At 39.2% G+C, this 23,394-nt stretch overlaps 2 protein-coding genes across 2 annotated transcripts in view; one reads left to right on the forward strand and one right to left on the reverse strand.

The window, feature by feature from the left end:
* ism2a (isthmin 2a) overlaps window positions 1-23,394 on the reverse strand; it is a 38,493-nt gene that overhangs the window by 13,384 nt on the left and 1,715 nt on the right. The window contains exons 2-3 of the mRNA XM_067367603.1: window positions 4,673-4,915; window positions 1,746-2,031 (exon numbers count right to left, since the gene is read on the reverse strand). Of these exons, the coding sequence (XP_067223704.1) occupies window positions 1,746-2,031; window positions 4,673-4,915 (529 nt within the window). The remainder of the gene's footprint in view (window positions 1-1,745; window positions 2,032-4,672; window positions 4,916-23,394) is intronic.
* Window positions 9,639-12,077, forward strand: LOC137006810 (uncharacterized). The gene is made up of 2 exons (XM_067367881.1): window positions 9,639-9,967; window positions 10,204-12,077. The coding sequence occupies exons 1-2, from the start codon at window positions 9,751-9,753 to the stop codon at window positions 11,448-11,450; spliced, it is 1,464 nt and encodes a 487-aa protein (XP_067223982.1). The 5' UTR covers window positions 9,639-9,750; the 3' UTR covers window positions 11,451-12,077.

The following is a 23,394-nucleotide window of genomic DNA, read 5'->3' on the forward strand; positions in this document are numbered from 1 at the left end:
CTTGCTGATTTGCTAAAGTGCGCATCTAGAGTGCATAACGGCCGCAAAGGGGGCACTCGCGAGCACCCTTCTGAGACCTAGAATGATGAATGGGAAACCCTACGGTCTCGTGGACTTAACGGACATGCATGCGGCAGCCATTGTAAGTCCACAAGACCTGAAGTGCATAGAAGTATGCAATTTGGGATTCAGCCCAAGTCTTCTTCCCATTTTTAGTTGCAGAATTACAGCGCCACATACTGGTCTGGCACATATATTTCATCGTTTTGAGTCGGATTCCTTCAGAATTTTCTTTTTAGAACGAGGAAAAAAAAGATGGGATGGGGAAGCTCTGGCTTTGTGTGCCTTTTTGAGGATTCTCGATGAATAGATGGTTCAAAAGAGCAGCATTTATTTGAAATAGAAATCTTTCTTAACATTTTAAATGTCTTTACTGTCACTTTTGATCAATTTCTTAAAATAAAAGAAAGTCTTACTGATCCCAAACTTGTGAATGTTAGTATATCTAGTGAGTTTGCGGCTAAGCACTACCTGTTTTGAAATTATTATTTTTTTCCAATCAGTAATTGCTGTCTTCTAAAGGCAGAATAATTCTGCAAAAAAAGTTTTGAGTACAATATTATACTTCCCAGCAGTTGATATTGTTTGCCAATTTTTAAAACGTCTCACACAAAAAAGCACTGAATGTTTTAACAATATACTCAGGCAATGAATATTACTTTGGTGTAAAAAAAAATAAAAAAAAATAAGAAACTTTCATTCCATGGCCTGAGAACTGCCACAAATTCTTGGGAGAACTCAAAGGGCTAGGCCATGTGAATCACAGCGACGCGCCAGTCATGGGATGAAAACACAGCAGACGCTTTCTTTGTCAGTCCAAGCATGCTGGCCCTTCTTTCAATCTGCCGTCTAATTAAACACAAATATTAGTTGTTTGGCCAGTGAAGAGGCCCCATGCTGCCCTTAGCAAGTGTCAGGACCCGGAGTCAAACAGCCACATTTTCCGAGCACTGGTGTCAACTTCAAAGACGAAACACAAAGCTGATGCTCAAACTCGCTGTCACTAACGTGAACCAGACGTAGCGTTGAGTTTCCTCCTGCAATCCTTTATTCAGTACTTTCACTGTGTGATCTTTTCTTCACCATATACTTTGAAAAGGTTCAGAGCACTTGATGATAGGTTGTGTTCTGCTTTTTAAGGATAAAAATGGTATTTCAGCACTACGGTTTGCCCCGTATGTAAACATTTTGAGGTAACGATCTGCCTAACTGACAAAGTAGCAGTTGAGTGGCCAGATAATATGCGTACCACAACTAATATTGTGATAATGTATTAGGACACAAAGCACTGGGTCGCCTTTCACTGTTTACCGCTGATAGGCATCAAGAGAAAGTCTCTGGAAGTGGCGACAGGAATGACATGTTTATGTAGCAGTTCTTGAGTACAACCCTCAAAGCATAAATCATAATGTCAAGACTTAAAGAGGAGGCTGGGGCCCGCATTACTGAGGAAATCAGCTCGGCATACGTGCCCTGGCGTTCCAAGAAGCCCCAACATCAGCGCTGATACTTCCGATAACAAGACTAAAGAAAAACAAAAAACTAAAAAACTCATGGTTTCCGATTACACCGTTGGAAAAACATGAAAAGAAATTCAGGTCAATTATTACGATTTTTCTTTATTTTTTGCACTGCAACAGAGATGAGCGTCCAAACTCTCTCTGGCAAAAACCTCCTGTGCTTACCGTAATTGTCCATGGAGTCCCAGCCCTTCCATCGTCTGTTCCAGTCTGCACCCACACCACTCAAAAGGGAATCTTCTCCCTCGTAGCTGAGGTCCTCCTCGTTTTCCTCCAGACTTCCTTGCCCGGGACCTTCTTGACTGGAGTCATGGTATTCCCAGAACAGTGGCCAGAAGAGCTTTTTATGGCCCAGCCACTCTTCCGAGCTCAAAGACCAGTCATTCCTGCTCTCCTTGGCCAGATCCATCTCAATCTCCATCTGTGGGTTGTCCACAACCTCAATGGTTACCTAGTGGAGAGATAAAAGTTATGTGTTGATCTGCAAAAAAAAAAGTCATAGTCTTTCAAAACACAGCTTAAAGGGTTAGTTCACCCAAAAATGAAATTTCTGTCATTACGTACTCACCTTTATGTCGTTCCACACCTGTAATACCTTCATTCATCTTCAGAACACAAATTAAGATATTTTTAATGAAATCCAAGGGTTTCTGATCCACACATAGGCATCAACGCTATGTCATTGCACCTTTTGAGGTGCAGAAAGGTAGTAAAGACATTGTTAAAATAGTCCATGTGACTACAGTGTCAACCTTAATATTATGAAGCCAGGAAAATACTTTAAATAATGACTTTATTTAACAATTTGAACTGTAGTCATATGCAGTTGATGTAGTGAATGCAGTGCAGACTTCAGTGTTTACGTCCGAACGCCAGCTCAGTAAAAAATCGTTTGTGTTCCAAAGATGAATGAAGGTCTTACAGGTTTGGGACGACATGACACCCTCAGTACTTAATGACAGAAATTTTAGGTGAAATTTTAGACAGAAATTTGGGTGAACTACCCCTTTAAGTTCATTTTGGAACCTGATAACCAGGTCCAGTGTCAACAAATAACCTTCCATATAGGCTCTAAATGCTCCAAGTAACGGCAAAGACTAGAATAACACAAGACGTGTCACTCGTATTGTTTTGAATGGGAGAAAGTGTAACTTTAAACATCATATATGTCTAAGTGTAAATTGAATCCTAAGGTTGGCGAACAGTTTTGGAGAATTTTATGTTTATGTATATATATGTAGTATATATGAAATATGTATGTATATGTAGTATATGTTCATAAAATACTTTCACTTCAAACTCGCTAAAGTCTCAGCCCATTCAGAATTATCTGTACTTGGGTAGAAACCTATACATAGGAGCCTGATAAAATATTAATACCATTTCACAATATTACTGTTTTTACTGTATTTTTGATTAAATAAATGTATCCTTGGTGAGCATAAGAGAATCTTTCTGAAACATAATTAAAAAATCGTACAGACCCTATTGTTTACCTAAATGACAACATATTGGGTTTAATGGCGCAGACATCTGAAGGTAACACTATCGCCCCCTTGAGTACTGTTAAGTATGTTCAAAGTTTTCCCTTTTCTCCTGTTTGTTTATTTCAAAGGATGTTTTGAGGTGACAGATTTGTTCTCTGCATGCTTGGGCTCGTAGTGCCCAAGCCAGGCAGACCAGGAAAACGATAGCAAGTGTTCCAGCAGGCCAAGACAAAGGACTGGTTGTTTATTTCCCCTACAGCGTAACAATCTGATGGCTGAAGCAGCTGTTTATAAAGGCATGGAGCAGTTTAAAGCGGGTGATTATGCTACTGTAACTACGCTGTTTACAACAGTCGGCCTCCTCCTCCTTGAACTAATCATGACTGTATACTACTCTCATACTTCCAAAAAAAACACAAAACATTGCCTTTAAGGACAAAAAGATCCAAGGTTTAGATTATTGGGGGTCCATTAAATGGCAAATTTAAGTTCAATGGCAACAAAGATGTCTCTGCTGTTACTTTGTCAAGGTCTTATCAAATTTGCTACCACTATGAATGGGGAGTCATTGAAAGAAAAAAAAAAAAGATGATAACATGAGAGATAATTGCTCAAAACGTACAAAAGTGTTCAGTACTTTGGAGACTATTGCATACTGATGTATTAAAAACAAAATGTTCACATACATTTACATTGGCTGCCACCATATTAGAGACACATAAAAACAAAATAGCTTTTTCTAAAAAGTAGACAAGATGGACCAGTCCCACTTGGAAGACTCTGGAATTTTCCCTATTATAAAAGTCAATTTGCTTAGCAGGGATCTCCTGTGTATTTTTTTCTAACTTCGTTTCCTTGCAAGTTAACTTACACACATAAACTTCATAACAGTACTAAAAATATAAAAATCCCTTCTTTACCGGTGTTGTAAAAACATTTAAAGATTGGGATCTGCTCTTGGAGGGAGCATTAAAAGTGGCTGTTAAAATAATACTGTGGCCTTTCACCTTTTGGATTTTCTTGGGATTTCTTTTTGGTACACTGTGCAGAAGTTTGAGCGGAATAGCTGAAATGAGCAACACCAGTATAAAGGTCTCGCTTGGGGTAATTTAAGAGGCCTCTCCGGTTTGAGAGCAGCTGTGACATGACCAACAACAGCACCGAAACCTGAAGTCCCTACTGCAATCACAGCAGCAATAACAGTGAAACAATGAGTGCATAGGTTAATTACATACACCACAAACTGTTGCCAAGTAAAATCAATCCATTACCCAACTCATTATACAATGATTTAGTTCACCCTAAGGAAAGAAATGACAAGGTTTTGGGAACGGTGAGATGTTAAACATATCTGGAATAACAAACTACCCCCATAATATTAACAACTGTCTTTAAAAGAACTAATGCCAAGATTAGAGACATACAACAAAAGAAACCCAAGCCCCTCAAGACATGAAATGACTGATTCAGTTCATTTACCTCATTTTCTTGTGGTCCAAGAGCCTGTAAACACTGTATTTTTCTTTAAAAGCATGTATATACAGGAAGAAACTTGACTCTAAGGCAATCAAAATGACAATAAGGTGAGATCGGGCTTGTTCTTACTTGAATGTTGGGGTTTTGGGAGCCCAGGTCTGCGTTGGCAAGGTCAGGAAAGTTCTTCAGGTCTAAAATGAACGGTTCATCTTCTTCCTGTGGAGCAGGTTTGGGAAGGACTCCCTCTGAGCGAATCTGCGACCATCTCCTCTTATGACGGCGAGGCGAAGGCGGCGCGCTCCTCAGTTGGTTCTGCCGCTGAATGTCCTGCAGCGACTGTCTGACATCTTTGGAGCCACTGTGACCTCTGACCTGGGAAGAGCACACATATAGGATCCTATAAAAAGGAACATCTGGTGATCGAGCAAGCTTTATTTAGATGAAAGCACAACATTTCCTTATGTATAAAGCCCCCAGATAGGCCCAAAGATAAATACTTCTGAGAAATTTCGTCATGCATGTAAAGATCTGTTTTAGTTCAACACCATATCAAATCTATACAGCTGTGGCCTTATAGCCCATATGAAAAAGATGTCTGAGTTTCAAATAAACCCATCTGGAGTGAAATGTCTAAGACATGACAGCATATCAGGTGGATTTTGGAACAAGAATAGTAGAAATCATGGAAATAATTTAAGACCCTTCTTCTGCTTTAATGATCCAGGAAAAGCCTGTTTCCCAGACCTTTGGAAGACTCCTTCAGACTCTTTTAGGGTTTCGTATACAAGACTGCTCTTCAACTTCTTTGATTTCCATGCTGCATATCTGTCAATCGATGCTCCATTGGGTTGCCATTAGCAACATAACAAAACAGACAGCAGAGAAACATCAACAAGGAAGAGGAATTGCACGCTTGCTCATTCTTTCTCACTAAGTCTGAGACAGTCATGGTTCACTTTCTTGACAGCTGTTTGACATTACGGGTAATGCTGCGTTCAGTGGACGGAGAGGGACTGAATTCCTGGAGGAAGACTCAGGAGTTGGGACAGTGCATGCAGGTAAATGATTACACATTAAGGGATATGTATCTCTTTCATCTGGTTTACTTTAATGTGGAGACATAAAGTCTGTGGCGGTACAAAAAAAGGGGTTCCTGTTGTCCTCAAACCTAGACAGTACTCTAAAGCACTTTGCTACTTGTTACTAACCATGTCAACCTAAAGTCTCAAGCCTTAAGAATATGGCAAGTGATGGTGATTTTCAAATATTAAGCCATTTTAAAGTGCTTAAACTTTAAATATTACAATAATATATAATTATTTAAATATCTATAATGATTTATTATCAAGCTGCATTGGTTCCTATAATGTCCTAATTAATATTAGTATAAAGTAAATATGAAATCAACTAATTATTCAATTTTGATTAAGCTGAAATCAAAACGGACTTCTACTTAATTTATTAATGAATGTAAAAATTATCAAATATATATATATATATATATATATATATATATATATATATATATATATATATATATATATATATATATATATATATATATATATATATACTGCAACTATATATAATCAATATAGAATGTAATGGAAATGGTTGGACCCTTGAACAGAATTGAACAGAATAAAGAACTCTTGGTCAGAGATCATTAAAAATAGGCTACAATTTTATTGGCAAATATTATTTTTTTCCCAACCACACATTCTGCAAAAAATAAATAAATAAATCTTTTGAATAATATAAAAAACATCTTTAGAATAATATACTCTGATGAACTGTGCAGAATAAGATCAGGGACATTTAAGTGTTATAAGTAAATGGGGTCATGTTGTCTTTAAAGGATTTGTTCACTTTCAAATTAAAATTTGTCATCCATGAAAACATTCCAGGATTTTTCTCAATATAGTGGACTTCAATGGAGCCCAAACGGTTGAAGGTCAAAATTACAGTTTCAGTGCAGCTTCTACATGATCCCAGACGAGGAATAAGGGTCTTATCTAGAGAAACTCATTTTCTAAAAATAATTAAAAACTATACATGTTTTAACCATTAATGCTCATCTTGAACTATCTCTCTTCTTCTTCTCTATTTGAATTCCAGCAGTGTAGACGCTGCTAAGTGTATTACTGCCCTCCACAGGTCAAAGTTTGAACCAATTATTATATACTTGCACTACCATATTGAATATGACAATTTAGTTCAAACTTTGACCTGTTGAGGGCAGTAATACACTTAGCAGCGTCTACACTGCTGGAATTCTAATAGAGAAGAAAAGAGCTAGTTCAAGATGAGCATTTATGGTTAAAACGTATAAAATTTTATTTCTTATTTTTTTTTAAAAAATGAGTGATGGTTTCTCTAGATAAGACCCTTATTTCTTGTCTAGGATCACGTAGAATGCTTTGCAGCTGCACTGAAACTGTAATTTTGACCTTTAACTATCTGAGGTCCATTGAAGTCCACTATAAGGAGAATAATCCTGGAATGTTTTCATCAAAAACCTTAATTTCTTTTCGACTGAAGAAAGAAAGACATGAACATCTTGGATGACATGGGGGTGAGTAAATTATCAGGAAATTTTCATTTGAAAGTGAACTAATCCTTTAACTGCATGCATTCTCCAAAATGCAATAGGCACCAGATGAAACTCAGTTTAGACTTTACATTTTGGGTAATGCTGCGCTTCAAAGAGTTTTTCTGGAGGCCCTGTCTATAAGCCACTACAGACTTCAAAAGAACAGCAACATACACAAGCATAACTCACAAAGCAAGAGACACATATGTCCTCATCATGACCACATCATACTTCAAGCCTTCTATGCACCCTTGCTTTTAAATCTCCATTTCAAATCCTCACAGATTCAGAACATCACCTTGGTGCATTTCAACATGTGGTATCTCTGCTCTTCCTCATCTAGAGACTAGGTTTGATGGCCCCTGTGTTCCCTTCTGATGCAGCAGAGGAGAGAGGTGGGGAGTTGGGGTCTGTCTGATCAAAGCTTCTCTCTACTGATCATGCATGGCCTGCCTTGTCTCACTTCACTGCTTGTGTCTCTACCACACGCAAAACAGATGTCCTCTGCTCCAGACGATAAACTCCACCCTGGCGCTCTACTGAAGTTCAGGAGGTGCAGAGGAAAGGAAGCTCTTTTAATGATTTTTACACAATTATTAACATCCAAGTGACAAACGTTTCTATCTAAATTCAGTATTTTATGTTTTTATTGGTATTGTTCAGCACGGATTACGTTAAATTGTATTACCGACTGCCAAAGCTTGATAAAGTGGTCAAAATGCATCAATAATAAAATAAAACGTGCGGCAATACTTTAAAATCTAGTCGAGAAAGCGTTGTATGCATCTGTTTAAAGAGTTAGTTCACCTAAAAATGAAAATTCTGTCATTAATTATTCACCCTCATGTCGTTCCAAACCCGTAAGACCTTCGTTCATCTTCAGAACACAAATTGAGATATTTTTGATAAAATCCGATGGCTCAGTGAGGCCTCCATTGACAGCAAGTTAATTTACACTTTTAAATGCCCAGAAAGCTACTAAAGACATATTTAAAACAGTTCATGTGACTACAGTGTTTCAACCTTAATGTTATGAAGCGTCGAGAATACATTTTGTGCGGCAAAAAAACAAAATAACGACTTCATTTAACAATATCTAGTGATGGGTGATTTCAAAACACTGCTTCATGAACCTTCGAAGCTTTTTGTTTTGAATCAGTGGTTCACATTGTGTATCCAACTGCCAAAGTCACATAAACCATTGACATTTTCGAAACATTTCAAAACACTTATGACGTAACGAAGCCTCGTTTACTGAAATCACATGACTTTGGCGTGAGTTTGAAACACGCTCCGAAACACTGATTCGAAACAAAAGATTTGTTAAGCCTTGAAGCTTTATGAAGCATTGTGTTGAAGTCGCCCATCACTAGATATTGTTGAAAAGTCGTTATTTTGTCGCTTCATAACATTAAGGTTGAACCACTGTACTCACATGAACTGTTTTAAATATGTCTTTAGTACCTTTCTGGGAGTTTAAAAGTGTAAATTAACTTGCTGTCAATGGTAGGCCTCACTGTGCCATCGGATTTTATCAAAAATATCTTAATTTGTGTTCCAAAGATGAACAAAGGTCTTATGGGTGTGGAACGATATGAGGGTGAGTAATTAATGACAGAAATTTCATTTTTGGGTGAACTAACCCTTTAAAGTTGACATCGTCATGTGCGCATGAGCGGTTCCTCTCTCCTGTACGCAGCAACAAACACACAGCACAAGTCGTGATGTTCGATGCGAACAAATGGCTCCTATGAACTGATTCTTTCTGACGAGTCAGTCAAAATTCACGTCACAAACTATAGCTTCCTCCTAGTTCGCTTACTTTTGCACTATTCTATGCCATTTTGTAGTATAAATAGTTTTAGTAGTGTGTTTACACTGAAAATTCCAAAAAGATGCTATTCAGATACCCAGATGATGCACTTATTTAACCAAAAAGACAAAGTGTTGAACGTTGGGCATGTCATGCACTCAGCTGTCGCAGCTTCAGACTCCAGTGCTGGAAGTCAAAACCTTCCAAAATTCATACACTAAACGACAAAACGAGAACATAGTGCATAGTGTTTTCAGTAGTATGCGATTTGGATGCTGCAGATTGAATAAATCAGCGAATCATTCAGAGCTGTTACCACTTTATTGACTCACTAAACTGTGAGTCACTTTACCATGATGTCTGATTTGATATGAACTGAGAACCGTTGCCGAGATGTTTACTTGACGTTCATGCAGACTATGTTCTACAATTACTTACTATGTTACTCACTATCCTGGATTCTTTGGCATGTGACTGGCTGATATGATATGTAACATATCATATATGTAACTTATGTATATGTCATAGTTAACACATGTGAGCCAAAGCTCAAATCTTATTAGTTGGCAAGTTTGCATCAATGAAAAACCGTTTCCTATAGACCCCTTAAAAGTTTATAAACATTGCAACGTTTCCTGGGGGGCGGGGCTTAGCTGGAGGCGAAAAGAGACGCTGGACTCAATAGGGTGTTTTCACGACGCGTCATCAATCCGGAAGTCGGCCATGCTGGCGGTACTGAACGTAAACAATGCCACTGAACTGAACGGAGCTCGCAAGTTTCGCTGATTATTGCTGCTGAAAATGGTCAATTATTGTCGTGTTTTGGGCTGTACTAATCGGTCGGACCGGGAAAAACATCTTGAGTACTACAGACTGCCAAAAATTTTAACAAATCAAGGAGAAGAGTGCAAAAAACTATCTGAGGAAAGAAGGCGTTTGTGGTTGGCCAAACTGAATCAGGATTTCCAGGGCAAGAATCTTGACAACATTCGTGTTTGTTCAAATCATTTCTTGTCAGGTAGGTGAAATATTAAGCTAAAAACTAATTTTGCTGTGTAATAGTAGACACTCATATTGACATTACGTTGCTGTTTGTTAAATTCTTGGCTAAAAATTTGATTCAAATCTCATTTAATAACCTACTCCAATTTTACAAGACTTATTTTCTGAAGACATAATTTACAAGACATATTTTCTGTAAAATGTTACTGAAATTTAGTTAATGGTGCTATATTTACCATCATTGTATTCTAGGTAAAAGGTCTGACCTGTACAAGAAGGATGATCCAGATTGGGTGCCAAGCGTTAATATGAGAGGAAAGCAAGAACCACAGCCACCTAAGGACTCACTGACATCACGCTACACACGCCGTGTGAATCGAGCCCAGCAGAAACTCAAGGATGCTGCTGCCCATTCTTTGCTTCTCATGGACACACCAGATGATGATTCTGCTACAAGTGACTATGTCGGCGATAACATCTGCAGTGTAGGAACTCAAACAGAAATGTCTGGTGATTTTATTGATTCTATGACCAGTGAACTTCAAAATCTGAGAACAGAAAACATTCAGTTGCGTTCTTGTGTTGAAAATGTGTCCTCTTCCTATGACCAAAGTGCATTTGAGGGTAAAGATGAAAAGGTTTTATTTTTCACTGGTCTACCTACATATCAGATTTTGTTAGCACTATTTACATACATTAGTCCCCACCTCCCTGTGAAGAAGTCACTTAATGCATTCAAGGTGCTAATGCTGACATTAATGAGATTAAGGCTTAATGTTTCTACAACATTTCTGTCTTATGCATTCAACGTGTCAATCGCCACTGCATCTAGGGTATTCACTGATGTTATTGATGTCATGTTTATTCGGATGAAACCTCTTGTTATATGGCCAGAAAGAGAACAGTTAGTGAAAACCATGCCAATGCAATTCAGAAAACAATTTGGGAAAAAATGTGTCGCTATTATCGACTGCTTTGAGGTCTTTATAGATCGTCCATCTAACCTTATAGCCAGAGCAGAAACATGGTCATCCTACAAGCACCATAACACAGTCAAGTTCTTAATTGGTATTACACCACAGGGCACAGTCTCTTACATTTCAAATGCATGGGGAGGAAGAGTAAGTGACAAGTACATCACGGAAAACTGTGGCTTTCTGGACAACATTTTACCTGGTGATTTAGTTCTTGCTGACCGTGGCTTTGATATTCAGGACACTTTAGGTTGCATTATGGCTCAGGTAAAAATGCCAGCCTTTACCCGTGGGAAGTCGCAGCTAGCTCCAGTTGATGTAGAAACCACAAGGAAAATCGCTCATGTTAGGATTCACGTTGAACGCGTGATTGGTAGTGTGCGCCAGAAATATTGTATATTGGGGGGGACATTGCCAATTGATTTCTTGATGAGAAAAGATGATAATTTTTGTACAGTAGACAAGATCGGACTTGTCTGTTGTGCTCTGGTGAACCTTTGTCCATCAGTTGTTGATTTTGACTGAAGTTGCTTGTTTTAGGCAATGTTGGTAAAAAAATTATCTTTGTGATTTCATTGTAAATATTTTAAATAAATTGTAAATAAATAGTATTGTTTAGTACAAACACATAGTATACCAATGTCCTTAAAACAACACAAATGTATTAAAAGAGCAACAGAACAGTTGGGTATGCAACAACTTTTTACTTTTTTGTATGATGTACAAATGATATGAAAATGTACTCAGTTCTAAAATAAAACGGTAAGAAAAAAGTTATCAGTGTGAATTGCCTAAATAACACACATTAAATTTTCAAAAGGAAATAAATAAAATAAATATTAAAATAAAACTTTGAGCTTAATTTAAACAAAGTGCTTAAGGAAAAAAATGCACTATGCTTGACTAAACTTAGGCTGTACATCACAGATGTAAATGAAAACGTGAAGCTACAGCAGGGTTTACTGCATATAACAATTTTTTTTTTTTACTTGATACCTTTCTTTAACCTTTTTGGAAGAAACTGAGGTAGCTTACGGCAGTTTGAACAGTACCATTTTCCTTTTGGAGCAATCTCAACATTAACGCATGAATAGTGAAACCAATGAATATGACATTTTGCATTGTCACACAAAATCATCTGACCAAACTCAACCTGGCCACAGTGACACCAGTTTTTCTTGCCCACTGCCACTTGCATCATTGTCAGAACCATCCAAATCAGGGACAGATACACCAGGTTGTTCTGACACATTAACCATGGTCGATGAAAGCCTAGTGTAGAACTTACCAACTAGTTCGGGCATAATGGCTGTGTCAAAAATGTGTTTGCTTTTCTTACATATCATGTCCCAGAACTCTTCATTAAACAAAATGTGTTCAACATGCAAGTCTTTCTCTGTCCAAACAACAAAATAGGCAGACTCCAGTTTGCACACTCCAAGCTGCGTTTGGACCTGGTAGAAATACTGGTGGTTTCTGTTTAGTGTCAGTTTCCCATCACCATCCTTCTCCAAGTAAAATCCCGTAACAATGTCTAACTTATCAGATTTTACACAGAATGGGCATTTAATTTCAATGACACTGACACCACAACAATCACAAGAAACAAGGCCATCTGGGGAAGCACCTAAGTATGGCACACATGGATTAATGAAAAAACCTGTCTCGTGCACTTTCACATTTTCATGAGACTTCTTATGTTCATCTGTAAACATGTCACGTGCAAATTTCTCATGAGAACATCCCCAGGTAGTAGCTTTTGATGTAAATTTGTATGACTGGGGATAGCATACACTTTTGATCAAGCTCTGAGCTGGTTGATTGGGATCAGTGCAACATGCAGTTTTCATTTTAGATGCTGTGATTCGACCAGCACGAAACTGAAACCACAGTTTAGAAGAAGCTTGATCCCTTGTAGCCATTTCAACTGCCTTTGCTTGCTCCTCTGATACTGAAATGTTTATATCATTACAAATGGACAATACATCACTGTAATCCATGTGAAGTGCCTCCTCATTTCGCAGTTCAGTCAACACCAGAGGAAACTTTGCACTAATTGGTTTGGGAATAAAATCATCTGAATGAGGCTCAATCAGGGATAAAATAGCAGACTTTGAGCCAGTTGTGCTGAGAGTGTTGAATAATGATGAAAATTCATCACTGGTAGGATGCGGTGTTCTGCTTCCTTTAACAGTAGAACTGGCACATTCTTTATCAAATGACTGTACATGACCAGCACAGTCACTCTTAGCAGCTATTTTACTTTATATGTCTTTGCTGCAGTAAAGTCAATCTCTCGACATTCCTTGTACTCTACCTTTGACATTCCAGTAGGTAACATCCAATATGCCTTTTCCTGAGTCACTGTCTTTGAGTCCCTCAGTTTCACTGTAGCTTCAATCAGAAACAACAAAGCAGCAACATGTGTGCACGTCTCCCCCAGGCCAGCCATACAAGTACAGTGGGCTCCAAGAATCCTTCCAGACTTTTCAGCAATTACCCAGGGTTCCAGGGGTTTTTCTCGTATTCGCTGGGAATGAAGTACCTACATAATAGATAAGACAACTAAATATAAGCTTGTAGGAATAACAAACTAGCCTCTTATTCATTTATTTCTTTAATAAACTAACTGAACAGGTAACAGGTGCAACAAAGCAGTGGATCACCAACCTTGGCTTTCACAAGACACATGTCATTGATGAGCTGATGCTGTGCCTCTCTCACCCATCCACACACCATCTGGTTATAGGCGTCCAAACCTTTGTAACATTTAAGGTCCTCAGCTGTGTATGGGCTTGGCGAAAAAACTAAGTAGTTCACTATGTCGGGATAAGAAATGTTAGGAAGAATTGTCGGGTCGTCAGTCCACGACAAAGGAGCCAGCTCGTACGGATCTTTACCACCTATTAACTTTAGTTTGTCAAAATATCGCGCCCTTTCCTGCTTACCAAGTCCTTCTCTATATGATTTAGCAGCTTCCACACGTTTTTTCTGTGGTTTAGACATACAAATTTAGCAAAACAACGTCTTATATAGTACATTACCCGTGCAATCTATGCTGTTGTTTACATCCGAGTATCTCCAATATGGCCGCGCATCCGGGCAACTGACCAAACCGTGACGTAGGTGCAAACACTCTATAGGCTTGTTTGAGATGAGCAAATTCTGCGCAGAAGTGATCACCGGTGATCACCGCAAGATGCATGCCGGTTAGAAATGTGTCCGAGGGTGGGCCGCCTTGCTCTGATGTCATGCCGATGTGTGTCAAAAACCTCTCGCGAGGGCGAGGCGGACGTGTCGGATTCTGCAGTCGAGCGCAGTTGCTCTCCACCGACTGCGCTGACCAAAAGCACGATGGGAAACGACTTGCTGACGACACAGCTTAAAACGTATTGGTTTAAACAACCGTGATGTATTGATCTGATTTAAAATGTTTGATTTTAAAACTCTAATATCATGTTTTTATGTGTAAAAATAATGTGTGAATATTCCCAAAGTCTCTGAAACAGTGATCTCTCTATGGCAGGGGTGGGGAACGTCCGGCCTCCGGGCCTTATACGGCCCGCGAGACAGTTTGATCCGGCCCACGAGTTAATAAAAAAATAAATAAAAAATTAATTAATAAATTAATAATAATAAAAAATAATAATAATAGTAATAATTGTAATCATGTAACCCAGGCTGCGCCGGCGCAGCTGCCGCTCTAAGCATGAGCAGATGAGAGAGACACGAGACTGCTGCACAGGTTTCCATAAACCCTCTGTGAGAAAACGGATATAATTATTATGTTATTATATTATGTTAGTTACAATATAATTATGTTATTTTATATTGCTATGTATTATAATATATAAAAATATTATAAAATAAAATAATAGACTCGTTCCAGTTGGTCTGTATGCCTCTCCGGGTCACATGGTGCGTTCAAGTCTTCCTGGGAAGTTCGTATTTACGAGGTGGGAAATCGTGTGTACGACGGTAGGTGCGTTCAAGTCACTTTCGTCGGAGTATGATGGCGGTGTGCCTTCTCTAAATTAATTACACAAAATAACAACACTTCTGCTTCTAGAAAATGTAGAGCAAATAATGTACATTAGTTGTATGTTGCTTTTTTATGTTTTTTAATTAATGTATGAAGCTGTTGTAAACTTTATTGTTGCATATTACATTTTTATATTGTGATGCTATTGTATTTTTTGCTGGGAATCAGCTTACTTTGTTGTAAATAGAAAAGCCTGACAATTCACCTGTAATATTGTGGTATTTCGCCATGTTTCTGACTGACACGCCCCCAACTCGTACAGATCGGAGCTTAAAGAAAATTACGAGCTTCCCACTGGTATTTACGACATTGTGGTGGCATTCATGTCAGTTCTGCTCGTAAATACGATCTTTCCGACATGACTTGAACGCACCAACAGTCACAGTGAACGCAACAGGCACTTAGCGGTTGTCATCGTTAATGATATGCATCATGGCGGCTGTCAAGAAAAGAAAAGTAGATGCAGAATGTCGCGCTTTCCAAGAAAAATGGACAAATGATTATTTTTTTGTTGAAGTGAAAGGCAAGCCAGTCTGCCTAGTTTGTGGGGATGCACTTGCAGTGATGAAAAAGGCCAATCTCGAGCGTCATTACAGCTCGAAACATGCTAAACTGAATGAGTTGCGAGGACAAATGCGCGTGGATAAAGTTAACGCTCTTCGGCGGAGTTTGGATGCCCAACAAGCAGTTTTCACAAGACCGCATTCTGACAGAGACAATGTTACTCATGCAAGTTTTGTGGTGAGTGAGCTAATTGCTAAGAAGCTGAAACCTCATTCAGAAGGAGAGTTCGTGAAAGAGTGCCTTGTTGCCGCTGCGGAGATGCTAGCACCAGACAAAGTAAAACTGTTTCAAAGTGTCAGTTTATCTCGGAGAACCGTCGCAGAACAAATTACTGATATTGCACAAGACATTGAAACGACACTGAAGGACACCGCAAAAAAAAATCAATTTTTTCTCTCTGGCCTGTGATGAAACAACAGACATAACGAATACCGCACAACTAGCCATTTTTGTGCGTGGGATTACTGCTGAGTTTGATACGAGTGAGGAATTGCTGTCTATGCAAGCCATGCATGGCACTACGAAAGGTGAGGATTTGTTTAAGCAAGTTGTTTTGGCAATGAACAAATTTGAGCTACCATTTGAAAAGTTAAGTGGTCTTGCCACCGATGGGGCTCCAGCCATGCTTGGCGCGCAAAAGGGATTAACTGCATTGGTCAAAAAAGAAATGAGTCGTCTCCGTCTGGATCCAAGTGATTTAGTTGTATATGCCACTGTATCATACATCAAGAGAGTCTGTGCGCACATTCCCTGAAGCTCCAAAGTGTAATGACAACTGTCGTTTCCACCATAAATTTCATCAAAAGCAGAGGGCTAAACAGCCGCCAGTTCAAAGAGTTATTGAGCGATCTCGAGTCCGAATACGGAGATCTTGTTTACCATTGTGAGGTGCGATGGCTGAGTCACGCAGATATGCTCGCCCGGTTTTACAAACTGAGGGAAGAAGTAAAACAATTCATGGAGATTAAGGGAAAACCTGTTGTAGAACTCAGTGATGGCAAGCGGCTGTGTGATTTGGCCTTTATGGTGGACATAACCAAGTACCTGTCAGAGCTGAACGTCAAGCTCCAAGGTCCGAACCAGCTTCTCAGCTCCCTGCTTTCAAATGTGAAATCATTCGAAGTGAAATTAAAGCTGTGGCAACTGCAACTGGAAAAGGGTAACACTGTGCATTTTCCTACTCTGCAAGAGCAAAAGCCTGCAATGACAGCTGAATATGCTGGTGAGTGTGCAAAACTGCTTCTGGCATTTAACGAGAGGTTTCAGGACGTGAAAAGTAAACACAAGGAACTGCAGATATTTGCTACGCCGTTTAACGTGGAACCATTTAATGTACCCGATAACCTACAACACGAAATAATTGAGCTGCAAAGCAATGAGGAGCTCAAAGCTAAGTACAATAACCTCACTCTGCTCGAGTTCTATAAACTGTACATACGTTCTGAGGATTTTCCCTTTCTGAGGAGACATGCACTGAAGTTTGCATCTCTATTTGGGACAACCTACTGCTGTGAGCAGTTCTTTTCAAAACTGACTCTTGCAAAGAATCGATTCCGCTCAAGACTGACTGACCCAAACTTGGAAAACCAGTTGGATTATGACCATCATCAATGCCATCTGACATCAGACGCCTCGCCAAAGAGAAGCAGTTCCAACCATCGCATTAGAGAGGTTAGTTAGTGATATATGTTCAATAATTTTGTATGGCCCTTAAAGGATGTTACAAAAATGTAAATGGCCCTTGTTATGAAAAAGGTTCCCCACCCCTGCTCTATGGGTTATGCGAACGTTGCCATTTATAAAAAAAATATATAAAAACATGTCTATAATTAAAGTAAAAATGATTGATACACACATCTTTCGAATGGAAATAAATAACAAGTATGTTCATTATGTTTATTTTCATATAAAAGCAACAGAACTTAAATTACATCCAGTTTATCAGCAACACAGCGCACGAGTGTGAATCCCGCGATATCCGCCTTTGATCTCGTAGGTTCTGATCCACTACGAGAACAGAGAATTGTCCGTCTTGCCTGCACTTTTTCACTCCTCCCCTCACTGCAGCCGCCTACTCTCGGCTGAACTTCAGGCGAGGCTAGGCGCATCTCAAACAAGCCTACTGTTGACAAGCGTAAGCAGCTAGCATGTTTTAGGAGGGATTTATTACTTCTACCTGGATGCAGAAGAAGGTTCAGAACTGTCCGAATATGTACAGTCACTGACTCTGCGGGACCGCGACAGCTATTTTTGTAAATTAACTTAAGTTTTGGATATTTCCTAGACAACATATGAATTACTTTCGGGTGGTTTGGGGAATTGTGTCAAGGCTTATTGTCTAATGTAACCTAACGCTGGGCTAACTATGATTATGGCTAGCAATGTGGAATATTTTAAGAGACCGTTCAAAGGACGGCACACACATCTGTCGCTGTATGTTTGTTTAACATTTAAGCTAGTTAGTGCGCTGAAAGTTGGCGACTTTTCACATATATAACAGAAACTTGCTGATTTGTACTAGATAAAACCAACACACCATTACATATGCATCGATTATTTTACCTGATATGAAGTGTGACTGCAAACACGAGCATTATTTACTATCGTGTCAGTCCAGTCTGTACGCCGTATTGCATTCAACCACAATTATCTTTGATTTCTGTGAAGGAATGTCTGCCGGGAAGCTGTTCCTTCTATTCTGGCAGCCAAAAACACAACAAGACGACATTTTAAAGTCAAAACCTCAAACTTGTAGCGTGCCTGCTATGAGTTCTTATTTATGTTTTGCCTCCAGCTAGAGCGGTGACGTCACAGTGACGTAGGCGATTAAGGGGTCTATAGTAGCTATATCAAAGACTAGAATGACACAAGACGTGTCACATGTATTGTTTTGAATGGGAGAAAGTGTAACGCGCAATATGGTGGAATAAGTCCCGCCTTCTAAATAAGAGCCAATCGCCGACTGGTGAAGTCATCGCGTCACTTCAGCGGCGTTAGAATCACCGGTTTCTATAGAAACAGTCAGACGCGAGCCTCCGAAGAGACCTGCATTTAGGTCTGCGCATGCGCATTAGCTTGATCCAGCCTGAAAAATACATTTTTTGTCATGATTCGAGCGTTTAGAAACTACATTTATGAGCCGGTTGTTGTTAGATTTCATTGGTTAATCGTAAGGTTGGTGAACAGTTTTGGAGAATTTGATGTTTCCCCATTCAAAGAGATTGCATGATGCCCAGGATGCCTGAGAGGCATTTCAAAGATGGCCGCCGAGTGAAATGACTTGTCTTTTAAAGGGACTGTTCATCTGCATGAATATTCCATAGCCAAGAATCTATTGTTTTTATTTAAATACTGTTTGTGCTGAATATTCATGTCTGACATAAAGGGCATTTAAAAGACAGCAAGACAACTCAATAGGATTTAGAGCAGAGTAAACTTGTCAGCTAAATGAACCTCTAAGAAGTGCACAGTCGGAGTGCAGTTGGGAACTACTGTCCATTTTTTACAGTCGTGCGAAAACAAGTGAGATTTTACCATCCGCAAAGTTTTCTCTGCCTGCCTGTAGTGAGTCCAATGAAGGATTTCGAGTGTTTCCTCACTTTGTGTGCCTTCCAGAGATCTTTCATACCTTTCCCTTCAATCATTCTTCAATCAAACCTCTGAGAAAAAGTCACGCCAAGATAAGCTCCTCACTCAGCGTTGCCGTTTGTATTAGTCTCTTTCTTCACATGGGTGAACTGCTTACCCACCAGCTGAGACGAAAAGGATGTCTATGATTTCACATGAGTGCTACAGGTTAATACGGGAAAAGAAACTTTCCTCAGCTCGCAACAACTGATTTGAACAGAAGTCCCTGAAGCCAGAATTCCTGACTCTCCACAAAGGGGGCCAACAGAAACAGAGGAGGCAAGACAGCAAGGCCACTCGCGAGAAGAGTGACATGGTAAGGATGGAATCCTGCCCAGATCCTGGCAGAGACCATCATTGTCCTCATGCCTTTATGTTGTTCTTTCTCTATATTTTTTCTTCCGGCATACCACCATGTTACAATCTGATTCTCTTGGCATGCCTCGACAGCATCAGTGTACCATGTGTTATCTCCTCTCACAAACAGTTATTGTGTTTTATAGGACGTGCCATCTGGACGGGCGCTGAGACCTAAGAGAATAAACGAATACGCCCCTGCCAAAATAAATACCACACACACATGGTCTCAGGCTGCTTTGAGCTGAATATGCTGGAGCCGAGGTGCCACTACAACAAGGGCAGGGCATCAGGGCCCCGAAAGCTGGAGAGTCAACAAAGCGCATGAAACATTTAGAGTCTGATTTCCCCAACACCCTCACAAAGCATTACCTCTGACAGCCTAGAAAGCAAGCAAGTGGGATGCATTAGCGACGGAAAACTGAGCGGCTTGTTCATAATTCAATAAAATGGATGGATTTGATTATTCTCTTCCAAAAAATGAGGTAAAAGCAAGTTTTTCTTCGAGTTAAAGGTTAATCACACTGTCAGAAGTTCTTATTCCTTGCCGACATGTCATGCAGCTCATTTCTGCCTCAGTGTGAAAAAATAAAAAGGTAACTATGGCCCTAATTTATTTCTCATTATTGGGATTTTTTTAAACTGCCAATTTATATCTCATATTTATCATAATTGCGACTTTTTTCTTAGAATTGCGACTTCATATCTCACATTTACGAGTTCAAGAGTTCACACTTACAAATAATCGGATAGAGTAATGAGAATGAGTATTTGGCATGCTGTCTGAGCTGTGTATTTTGGCCCAAATCCAGAGTACTCCACCCCTATCCCTAGATGGGATAGGAAACCAGCCAAGAATGAAGAGTCAGGGTGGCGGATGGATGCAAAACACTGTCGAAGAACATAAGTGAGTCGGCTACATGTACACTGCCCTCCAAATGTTTGGAAACACCCCTGGCAAAGTGTGGTTTTGGACAATATCAGCATAAATCCTTATCATTTTTTAGTTCAAATAAATTAAAGTAACTTGACATTATCATTGAAGACCAGCAATAATAATTTTCATTTTGATTACATAATAATGGCAATATATACATGTCAAAGTCAGACATGTCCCTTTGCCAGCTGTGATGCCTGGTTACTGGTTTAAACTTGGCCCAGGTTTGTAAAAGATTTTTGGGACAGCACACCTTAATAGCTTCAACAATTGATTGCCAATTAAGTTTAGAATATAATAAACCAATTAGAACACAGTTGAGGTCAGATAGCTGCTAATGGTGGATATTTTGATGAATCGAAAAACATTTTTTTTCTATGTATAAACTGTTTATGTAATAAAAGTGTTAGTGTTGTCCCTTATCAGTGCAAAATTATCACAAATTAAAAAGGATTTATGCCAATATTGTCCAAAACCCCACTTTTCTAGGGCGTTTCCAAACTTTTGGAGGGCAGTGTATATATATATATATATATATATATATATATATATATATATTTTAACGATCTAAGCACATGGTCTGAAGCGCATGCCGCAGGTACACTTAGGGCGTGTCCGAATCCACTTTTGCTTGTTTGATGGTCCAAAAGGGTTGTACCTTAGTCTTTATAATGGGTCATGGGTGTGTTTTGGGCATAAAGTGCAATAAACCAATCAGAGTGTTATCTCTCATTCCCTTTTAAAGCCAGGTGTGCTTGAACCATGGCGGATTCGCTATTCACATGGTGAAATATAGAGACCCTCAACCTGACGAATCAGTTTAAATACATGTGTATATTGCCATGATTAGTCAAATAATTAGCCAATTTTATTCGTCATTACTGCAAATAGGTAATTCTAATAAATGCATTACAACATGCATCCTAAAAAATTCTAGGTTGTTTCAACCCAAATTTTGGCCACATATGGACAAACCCTACTGCTGGGTTGAAAATTTAATTAAAAAATTAACCCAACATTTGGGTTTGTTCATATTTGACACAAATTTGGGTTGAAACAACCCATCATTTTTTAGAGTGTGTAGGCATTTTTATCTTTAATAATCAATAATAATCTTTTACATTGTAATCCTTTTATTATTTTTAATATTTGGCATGTTCGTCCCTGTGTGTGTAATAAGCAGAGTGTACGCACGTTATGCACCCACCTATAGGCGCATATTACTAACGCACTCTTTAAAAAACAAAAAACAAATACTGCGCCATTGATTTTAGACCAGGTTTCAGTTGGTCAATGGTGCAGTCGGATTCAGTTGCCTCAAAATAGCAACACGCCAACAATGCACTTGAACACACCTCATTTTCAGACCAGCACGCCCATGGGCAAACAGATGGGTGCGAGTGCATCTGCTATTTAAACAACATGGGCGCTGGACATGAAAATGATAACTGGCTGACACTATCAAGAAAATTTGATCTCACATTTACCTGGATTGTTTTTTACAGTGGCAGAAATGGTATTCCATACAAACCACCTTTGTGTGCAGCAAGTGAAACTCAAAGATACAATGCCTAGATGGATATATCCCACACAAATCCATGTCTGGCTTCTCTCAGAGGCCTTGTGTCAAAAACTGTTCATTAATGTCATGTATCCCTCAGTAATCACATTCCATGTGGAGAATTCCTGTTGACACTCAATTACCAGCTGGTACCAAATGAACCAGCAGTACTGTACACATTGATATCAACTCTATTAATGTTATAAAAAAAAGTGGATTGGATACATATCTGCTTTTTTATGAGATTCAGATGTTTATAATCAGATCTCAGTGCTGCACAACATGTTTTGTAGGGCCAAGGTCTAAAAAATAGTTGTACTCGGCAACATACACGTTATTAAATCTATTTCTAATTCAAGCTTGTGTGTGTGTTCTGGTGGTTTTTGTGAAATATTATCTGGTGTTTCTTCATTAAATTCTGAATATAGCTTTCACAGCGTCTACCAGGGCATTCGCTATATACTTTCAAACAGATTATGGTTTACAGTTTCAGCTTAACCTCAATTAGAACACTGGACATTTGAGAGGTTTCCATGCCAGAGTCATCCAGCACAATGCTAAGAAACAGCAACATGAACTTCAGATAGGGGCTCAAGAATTTGGCGCCATTTGTGGAATTGGTGTCTGCTTGGGTCGAGGAAAGGAACAGCCCTGTGATTATTGAGCTTATCAATTATAGCACCAAGGCCGCTGAACTCCTACCCGACTCTATGCAATTTCTAAGAGCGTGGCGTATTGGATTCCAGCTGGCTGTTTTGATTAGTAAGTGTCCATTTTTGTGTAAAGCAAAGACTTCCTGTTGCGCAGGGGAAACAATGGCCCTCCCATGTCTGCCTGAACCCCGGTGGCTACTTTAATAAAAACATCTTTCCCAGTTGGCTTAAAAGGTGGGGGAGACGTGATGTTTTCAGACAAGACAGTACAAAGACAGTCTTGTATCACCCAAGTATCACTGCGTACTGTTCTGTTTCTCTCAGATCTTCGCACCCTTGAGCAAGATGTGTTCTTAACCCCCCACTCAGGTTGTGCACAGTGAGTCGAGTATCTGCTATATTGATCGATTCACATGCACACATAAGAGGGGCCTCAGTTTTACATCTAGGATAGTGGACTTGTGTTCAAAATTCTTTTCAGAAGGGAAATGACTATTAACAGGCAGCCTGGGGTGGGCTTGCATTTCCTCTCTGCGTTAACACTCCATAAAGCTGATCCATGAAAAAAAAAAAAAGTCACAGCATAACCCATGATACAGTGTGACCTCACTTTTCTGCTGAAGGAGAAATTAATGAATTAAATACCCAAAACAACCCATGAACTGTGGTTTATCATTTAACAGATGGAGAAAATTAACCACCACGCCATTCCGAGCATTAAGCACACT

Source organism: Chanodichthys erythropterus, chromosome 18, assembly GCF_024489055.1.
Source record: "Chanodichthys erythropterus isolate Z2021 chromosome 18, ASM2448905v1, whole genome shotgun sequence".
Taxonomy (NCBI): domain Eukaryota; kingdom Metazoa; phylum Chordata; class Actinopteri; order Cypriniformes; family Xenocyprididae; genus Chanodichthys; species Chanodichthys erythropterus.